This window comes from Caenorhabditis briggsae, assembly GCF_000004555.2.
Source record: "Caenorhabditis briggsae AF16 supercontig from assembly CB4, cb25.NA_055, whole genome shotgun sequence".
Classification (NCBI taxonomy): domain Eukaryota; kingdom Metazoa; phylum Nematoda; class Chromadorea; order Rhabditida; family Rhabditidae; genus Caenorhabditis; species Caenorhabditis briggsae.
Window position 1 is genome coordinate 1 of NW_025543265.1, and position 9,255 is coordinate 9,255.

At 36.7% G+C, this 9,255-nt stretch overlaps 2 protein-coding genes across 2 annotated transcripts; both read left to right on the top strand.

Annotated features, from left to right (window-relative positions):
• Positions 1 to 1,202: 1,202 nt before the first annotated feature.
• CBG23858 lies at positions 1,203 to 1,733 on the top strand (the record flags this gene model as incomplete). The annotated part of the gene is made up of 3 exons (XM_045240905.1): positions 1,203 to 1,382; positions 1,425 to 1,568; positions 1,617 to 1,733. The coding sequence occupies 3 exons, from the start codon at positions 1,203 to 1,205 to the stop codon at positions 1,731 to 1,733; spliced, it is 441 nt and encodes a 146-aa protein (XP_045100826.1).
• Positions 1,734 to 4,195: 2,462 nt separating this feature from the next.
• Positions 4,196 to 7,959, top strand: CBG23859 (the record flags this gene model as incomplete). Its single annotated transcript, XM_045240906.1, has 16 exons — positions 4,196 to 4,350; positions 4,501 to 4,576; positions 4,780 to 4,878; positions 4,927 to 5,038; positions 5,159 to 5,392; positions 5,448 to 5,568; positions 5,790 to 5,875; positions 6,054 to 6,181; positions 6,383 to 6,439; positions 6,503 to 6,582; positions 6,826 to 6,907; positions 6,957 to 7,085; positions 7,133 to 7,247; positions 7,296 to 7,554; positions 7,603 to 7,689; positions 7,818 to 7,959. 16 exons carry the CDS (start codon positions 4,196 to 4,198, stop codon positions 7,957 to 7,959), a joined length of 1,962 nt encoding a protein of 653 aa, XP_045091185.1.
• Between the last annotated feature and the right edge of the window lie 1,296 nt (positions 7,960 to 9,255).

Consider the following 9,255-nt stretch of genomic DNA (forward strand, 5'->3'; position numbering starts at 1 on the left):
CCTTCCCTGCTCCTCATCTGTAATTGAAACGATATGTTTGTTCCCACTGCTATTCACATCAGACATGTTTTGATTTACCTCTTCCTATCTCACACCACGATGAAGGATTCGGAAACTTTCTTGAAGAATGTGTACAACACACATGCCCCTCACTACAATACTATTCGCAATTGGTTCCATCGTTTCGAAAAAGATGACTTCTCGCTCGATGAAAAGGATCGCTCTGGGAGACCCCGTGAGTTGGATTTGGACAAGCTGAAGCACGCATTGCAATCGGATCCATTTCAATCTAGCCGTGAACTAGCTGTCACATTCGGAGTTCACCATAGCACAGTCCTTGAAGGTTTGAAGTCTCTTGGAATGAGAAAACTTTTTGGTCGATTCATACCTCATCACCTGACTCAAGCCAACCTTGACCGCCGAGTCGACGATTCGATTACTCTTCTCACTCTCCACGCGGGCGATCGATGGCTGGACCGGCTAATAACCGGAGATGAGAAGTGGGTCTTCTACGATAATCACCACAGGAAATCCCAGTGGGTTGGAGAAGGAGAGAGCCCACAGGATGTCCCCAAACCCGACCTTCATCCGAAAAAAGTTATGCTCTCTGTGTGGTGGGGAGTGGACGGCCCCATCTACTGGGAACTTCTGCCCGAGGGCAAAACAATAACTGGAGACCTCTACACTACTCAACTACGAAACCTCAAGAAAGCAGTCGACCGTTCGGCCCTGAAAGACAAGAAAGTGTACTATCAACATGATAACGCTCGCCCACATGTTTCGAAACAAGTGAAGCAGGAGCTGATGGGATATGGATGGAATGTTCTCCCTCACCCCCCGTATTCTCCTGATCTTGCTCCTTCCGACTATTGGTTATTTGGCGATATGACACGTGCCTTCGAAGGAAGAAGCTTCAATTCCCGTGGAGCGGTCGAAGCGGCACTCAAACAATACTTTGCCTCACGCCCGGCTGGATTCTACCGCAATGGAATCCATAAATTGAGGGAACGTTGGAGACATGTTGTTGATAATGATGGACAATATAATTAATTATTCGGTTATTTTTTCTTTGAGAAATAAACTATTGAAAAAGTGACAAAGACTTTCCCGCCAACCTAATATGTTCTTTTTTCCATATTTTTCTCATTTTGAAATTTTTTCCCTACTCTTTGTAGTTGTTTCTTAAAGTTTGTATTTTCAAAATGGAAGTGGATCCACCAAATACCGCACTATCTCCGACCACTGTGGTACACCCAAGTCATATTCCGAAACTGATAAAACGTAACGCTATTGAAGATAAGGAAAAAATCACAGTCGCAGATGGACAAGAATATCTTAAGAGACAAAGGGAAGATGACTGGATAGAAAATCGTGTAGCAAGGGTAAGTTTTATGTGTACTAATTTCTACATTGTTTGATTTTAGATTGAAGCTCAAAACGGGAAACTAGAAAAACTTCGAAGCGATGTGAAGGTGGAGGAGGCGAAACTTGAAAATCTTGAAAGAGAGTATAAGTCGGAGGTAGCTCGAATCAAAAAAAGACGGGAATTGTATGACAAAAAAGCTTCGGTAATAATCTGTTGATTTTCATATTTAAGTTTGATGTTTCTTTTACAGAACCGCGTCGAAAGAAGACAAGCTGGAAAAATAATCAAGAAACATAAACGCGAGCTAGAAAAGAAGCAGGAGAAGCTCCGCGATGAAATGGAAGAATTACATCTGGACAAAATTTAATTTTTCTATATTATTGATTGAATTATAAAGATTGGAATACACCTCTGAAATCTTTGATTTGTAACTCTTTTGCTATTTCTAATAAATCTACATTTGTTAATGGTTTCAAATCTTTATTCAGCATTTAATAAAACGTAATAATGGTAAAGAATTGAATGAAAAGAGTGTTGGTTAACACTTGATTTTTTTGCCGTTTCTTCATGGTTCTGACGGTTGATTTTTCATGTTTGCTCGACGAGAATTTTTGGCTGATTTTTCTGATTTTTTTCAGTTTTTTTCATGATTTTTTTCGTTTTTTTCGATTTTTTTTCAATTTTTCTTGCATATTTTTCGGATCTCATTAAGTGGATAATCCTGAGCTTTTGAGAGGGTTTCGAACTTTCTAGCATTCAAACACAAGACAGGCGCTTTACCATTCTGACATGAGAACAAATTGATAAGAGAATTGAAAACGCATTTAAGTGTAGAGAATTTGTTATCAGTTGGAGTGAAAAGTGACTGTTTTGAGAGGTTGAAAAAAAGTGGGACAAAAGTGGGAAAGTGAGTGGGGGTGAACTCAGTTCACCAAAATCTGAGAGTGTGAAAATCGTGGATTTTGCTAAGAATATTATATGAAAAAAAATAATTAGGGCAAAAAACTTGAAAAAACAGCAAAATAAAAATTTGAAAAAAGTGGGACAAAAGCTGCACCAGAAAGGACAATTCCCTACTACTAACCTCAAAATTTGGCTTCTATTTTTTCGTTGGCTGAACATCAAATTAGTGACATTCTACCAATAAGCTTTCAGACTTTTTGATTATTACCTAAAGTTCGCTGGGGCGGGATTGGAGAGTCCTTGCCGGTCGGGGGTAGCTGGGGTTAGAATAACTATTCCAACCTTTACTTTATTTTGAAGCTTCTAAAAAATATTCCATAAACTTCGAGATTTACTGTTACGCAATATTCAGAAATTCAGAACATGTTTTTTAAAATTATAATATCAATGTTTCTGATACCAATTATTGATTACTGGGAGACCCATTACAAGAAATCTTGCCAGTATCATTGTATGATGAATAGTTGCTTGCTTGAGTTCCATACCAGGCCTGTGCGGAAACAAATTGCCGATTGCCGAAATTGCCGAAATTGCCGAATTTTTGTTGCCGATTTTCCGTTGCCGAAATCGGCAATGAAGAAAAAGTTGCCGAATTGCCGTTGCCGATTTCGGCAAAAAAATTCCGGCAATTTCGGCAACTGAAATTTTTTTGAATTTAGAGATTTTCACAACTTTTTTAGTCAAAAAAATGATTTCGAAGTTAGAAAAATCAAAATTTGAACACCATCATCCCTCAGAGTGAATTTTAGAGGAAATGTGTCCCAATAATCATCAAAAATACTTGCATCGGATCTAAAAATAAGCTTCAAATTTGTGAGCATAGGAGAAAAATAAATATCATGAGTCAAAACTCATCGAAAAAATTATCCAATCTGTCTCAAATCTCTAGGAAAGGTGTGTCGTGAGTTGCCTAACAAGTTGAGCGCACTATTTTCAAAACTCACAATCGGAACAAATATTTTCAACCATTGGAATACCCTCTATTGCTGAAGAGAAATAGTTTGCATAAAAAATGTGGTCTTGAGTTGCCAATTTTTGTAATTACTTCTTTAAGGAACTTATGAAACACATTTTCTGTAGTTCTGAGCCGGATAGAAGCATTTTCAGGTGAGTTACGTATTGATTTTACTAAAAAAAGACGCAAAACTTTTGTTGCCGAAAATTGCCGAAAGTTGCCGAAATTGCCGAAAAAAAAATTGTTGCCGCACAGGCCTGTTCCATACCTTACTGGTGGTTGTGAGACCGCTAAAAAAACGAGACAACGGCAAGTAACTAATCAGTTTGTGAAGTTAGAGTAAACAGTTTAAAAACAGTTTGAAACAGTATTTTAAAATTGTCTGCTTCAAAAAGTCTTTTCACAAAATTTTTCACAAAAACTTTTCACAAAATTTCAGAAGTCGTTTGTTAAAAAAACAGACAGAATCAAAATATCTAAGGAAGTAGGTCGATGGACATGTCCGAATTATGAGAATGTTGAGAATGGAAACGAGATGTTTGTTTTGTCTGTTTTTTGTTGTTTTTAATTGATGTTTCGAAAATTTCAATTTGGGCCTCTGTTATAGGTTTTTTTAGTTGTGTCGTTGTAAGCATTTCCTGAACTCTGAACTCTGAACTCCAACTTCCAAATTCCGATTTTCGAATTCCGACATTCGAACTCCGACTTTCGCCCTTCCAAAACTGTCATGTATCTTATCACTCCATCTATTCCACCCAACTACTTTTTTCTCTGTATAACAAAATGACCACAATAAAAATCAGATAACAAAAAATCGGCGAGAACACAGACACCCTTATCTCCTCTCCCCGATTCCTGATAAGGTAAAAAGGGTCATTCTAACATTCTATTCCTCTCTCTTTTTTCTCAACATGTATTCTCGTCTTTTGACTACTCAAAAACGGAAATTTTCAAAGTTTTTGCAAATTTCGAACCCTGTTAAAGAGGCGTTAGCTAATGGAGAAGCAGTTGTGGCATTGGAAAGTACGGTTATCACCCATGGATTACCGTATCCACAAAATTTGAGGTGAGAACGCTTTGAATTGCTTACAATTAGCTATCGCTTGTAGAAAATTATTGATTGTAAAAAAACTCAAAAAAAGAAAATTTACATAGATTTTGGAACAGGACATTTAGGATTTATGAAATTTCATGAATAGGATTTCAAATATTTCAGCACCGCCAAAAGTTTGGAGCAAAAAGTGAGAGCATCTGGAAGTCAACCTGCCACTATTGCGCTATTTGATGGGAAGGTAAGTATTAATCCTACGATGACAACCGATTTCTGATGAAAAAAAAACTAAAAATATGCGTTTCATGAAACTGCAATTTTTTCCAAACTTTTCAATGATATAGTATGTCAACAATGAAGAACAGACCAATCGACTATCAACGAACTTAATAAAAATATGGATTTCATGAAACTGCAAAAATTCCCTATATCTCAAAATTTCAGATCCATGTTGGCCTAGACGACGAGAAACTTGAAAAACTTGCTTCCAGTCAAAATGCGGTAAAAGTTTCCACTCGAGATATCGCTAAAACTCTTATCAGGGTAAGAGAGGATTCTAGGTAATAATTAATTTCAAAATTCAATTTCCAGAAGGAAATCGGTGGGACTACTGTAGCTTCCACCATGAAAATCGCACATGCCGCCGGGATCAGTATATTTGCGACAGGTGGAATTGGAGGAGTGCATAGAGGAGCTGATCAGAGTGAGCTTTTTGAATTTTTGGGAATAAAAATGGCAAAATCATCAGTTAACGACTAGTAATATTTTTCAGATCAAAATCTGAGGAAATTGTAACAGAAAAAAATTCCAAAAAAATTTTCAGCATTCGACATCTCAGCTGACCTCCAAGAGCTCTCTCAAACCCCAGTGTGTGTAGTTTGCTCAGGTGTAAAGAGTATTTTGGACATTCCAAAAACTGTGGAATATCTGGAAACTCACTCCGTCAATTGTGTAGTTTATGGGGAGGAAAATGTATTTCCAAGCTTTTTCACTAGAAAATCTGGAAGCAAAGCTCAATTTCAAACGGAAAGTTTAGAAGAAGTCGTGCAACTTTTGAGTGAGTTAACAGCATTAATAAAACCAAACCACCCTAAATTTATTTAAACTTTTAGAAACATCGAACACTTTGGGTCTCCCATTTGGAACTCTCTTGGCGTGTCCGATTCCGGAAAAGTATGCAGCTGATGGGGATTTGATTCAAAATGCCATTGATCAAGCAATCAGGGAAGCTATGTCAGTTTTTTGCATTTGATAATTTTGAGAAGATTGGAAAAAATTTAATATGAATAGGATGTAAAAATATTGAAACTGTGAATCTTATGATTGAAAAAAAGTTCTTGCCCATCGAGGGATTGGACTTATGGTCAGAATAGTGGAGGAGGCGTATTTCTATCGGCTGAGCTACCGTCAGCGCCAAAAATCTTCCCATAAACATTTTAAAACTCATTTTTCAGTGAACAAAACATTGCCTCACAACAAGTCACCCCATTCATCCTGGCCAGAATCAATGAGCTAACAAAAGGAGCATCTATGAAGACTAGTGAGTTAAAAATAGACATTGATATTTCTAGAAATATGTCTGAAAAAACTGTAAATTTTCGAGATCTCTAATAGGAAAACAATTGAGCTTATATGGCAAGAATGAGATTGTTCAACATCAAAATAACTGCAAAAAAGAAATCTAACATTAAAACGTTTTTGAAACAGCGGAACTTCAGATATCGCTCTTCTGGAAAATAATGCGTCAATTGCGGGTAGACTAGCTGCAAAACTTTGTGATCGGAGACCCATAGCTATTTCAAAAATGGATAGGAATCAGTCGTCAATGGGGGCGAAGCCTAAAGTGGTGGGTTTGGAAGATCAGAAATTGGTCGGCCGCTGGTAAAACGCCAATGAGCTGCCTGTCAGCCGTTCTTGAACCCTAATCCACAGTTAAACTTCTATGTGGCTGAGAACCCGGATACAAGTACCAAGTTTCTATTTCTGAGCTACTAAAAATATTTAGTATCCAGCCATAGGTTACTGTGAAACTTTAAATTTCGTTCAGGTGTCCATTGGAGCAGCTATTGTGGATTTCGAAGCCATCACTAGCGAGGACGTTAAGGTATACAGTATCATTGGATATATACAAATTGGATATCAAATTTCCATCTTTTCTATTTTTCAGGACGACGGAGGATCCTATAATGGACGTGTGGTTCAAAGGATGGGTGGAGTAGCCAGGAATCATGCGGAGGCGTCGGCGAGGTGAGCTAGGTGTTTGAAGGGTCGTAATAAAGCTTGAAATACCTTGAGGTTTTGTCAGTAGAATTAATTTCAAGTATTGATTTTTGTAATAACTAGCCTCACTGAAACTTTGAAGATTCTAACTTGTTGTATATTTGGTTGAAAAACAACTTTAGCTTCAATGCCGCGCTACTTATCAATTGACTTTTTATTCTCAAAAAACTTTCTGAACACTGAAAAATTCAGCAATCTCGAAAATTCCAGGCTTGGCTGTGAATCCATTTTTATCTCTGCTATTGGTGACGATCAAAATGGACAGTTCTTCAGGCAGAATAGTGAGAAAATTGTGAGTTTTTAGAGTCAACTTTTTGAAGTCAAAAACTAAATTTTTCTAGGACATCACCCGTGTGAAAACGATCATCAACAAGCCAACATGTACTTATCTGGCAGTTAATATTAAAAAAAATGTTAGATATGGAATTGTGACTAGTGAGCCACTGCTGAGCACGTTGACACCGAACTTGGTAATTTTTTAAATTGAATTTTTGATTTACAAAATTTGAATTTGTAGATCGATGATAATTCAGACGTTCTGGAATGCTCAGATTTTATTCTGCTGGATTCAAATCTACCAGTTCCATTAATGTCAAAAGCTTTAGAAATCGCAAAGAAACATGAGAAGCAAGGTTAATTAGGAAAGTGCGCTCTATTGCTAACACCCTACAACATTTCAGTCTGGCTCGAGCCCACGGACATTGACAAGGTCAAAAAGGTATTCTCAACTGGTCTGGTGGATGCAGTAACTGCCACGTCACCAAATGCCAATGAATTTTTGGAATGGGCCAAACTTTGTAATGTTAAAGTGGATCCTTCTATAGTGAATTCAGCTGAGAGTGTATTGGAATTGATTGAGAAGGAGAAGACACGGTTGATTTTGAATACTTCGCTTTTTGTGGTGACATTGGCAAATAAGGGATCTGCAGTTGTTTATAGGTAGGGTTAGAAGGATTACTGTAGAAATGATGATTGGATTTTTTGAAGGAACAAATTGGGTCAGTTGGAATTTCAAGCGCTTCCTCCGCCGCTTCAAATGGGCAAAGTGGTTTCGGTTTCGGGTGCTGGTGATAGGTAAGTTGGGCGAATGACGGGCCGATGGGCGAACATTTTAAATTAAATATCCCGGTTGCCAAATATTGCTAATCAGCGTCTAACCAGCGACTCAAAAATCTATTTTAATTTCAAAACTTTTTTTTCAGCTTCAACAGTGGAGTTATCGCCGGATTAACGCATAACAAGTCAGTTGTGGAATCCCTACAGCTTGGCCAAGAATGTGCTAGACTCACGCTACAAACTACATTGGCAGTATCTGAAGCTATTACATCACAATTATTAAAATAATTGATTTTTTGATTTTTGATTTGTTTTGTTGAAGATGTTGGTTACGCTTAGAAGAGAATAAAAAAGGAAACACATTGCCAAAATTTTGAAAAAATTGAAAATAAGATATAATTGAAATAGTTCATTTTGGCTCAAAGGAGAATGCAAAACGATCTTATGAAGTTCAACTTGATGAAAAGAATATTGGAAATTCCTCATCGCTGAGCTACACGGTCAAGTACAAAATTGACAGTCCATATTTCTTCCCAGAAGGAGAAAATGATTGACAGGGAACTTCGGATGGTCCCACCTGGCTTTCAGAAGGGTCCGAGGTGAAGACAGGTTCCAAATGTTCGACCTGGAAAGAACCGCCCATCAAAATGATCTATGTATTATGATCCCTCATTATTTTAATTTTCTCCTGTTTTCAAAACCTTTTGTTTCAAATTGTTTTTTTTCGTGTTACAGATATATTATTTTCCCAGTGTGTGGGTCCGAAGGTGTTAGGATTTTGACGAGATCTCATTTTTATCATTTCGTCAACAGGAAAATTTGTGTTCACTTGAGTTTTAACACCATTTTGAAACAGGACCAAATATTTATTTTGGAAATTTGTTTAAGACTAAAAAGGATTTCAAGAAATGCAGTTTCAAAAACTCTAATTTTGCTAATATTTTTGAAATTTCCGACTCCTCTTTAATTTGGTATTGGAATTGATGACTTACTGAATCGCGCAATAAATAGGACTATTTATTTAGACTTTACAAACTTTTTGAAACAGTTTCAATTTTTTTCAATTTTTTTTTCAATTTTTTGCAAGAACACATGATAAAAAGGCAGTTTCAAGGGTTTTACTTTGATTTCGGACCTCAAAATTTTGTTACTGATTTCAAATTTAGTGTTATGTTTTCTCTTGGTTCTTAATGAAAGAGGTTCATAGCTATCAAACTTTTGGTCATCGTAATTTTTATTTCATACATATTTGGATATCCACTTTGCACTAAAACATTTTTGTTCACTTGGACTTTATAAAGTTTTAGAAAAAGTTCTGAATACTCAGTTCTGTAATAAAAATTGTCTACAATTCTAAAAATACAGTTTCAAGTGTTCTACTCTCTTCCAGAACTTCTAAAATGTTGCTGCTGTTCCCAATTCATGTCGAAATTTTCGATTTTATAAATTTCCGAACACATTTCAGTTCTTGATTTTCAGAACACTGTGAAGTTCCTATTTTTAAGTCTTCCCAGGAGACTGAAAATGTTCAAAAGGACCTACCGACAAAAAAGACCGCTTTTCAAGTCAGTATACCCCGCCATA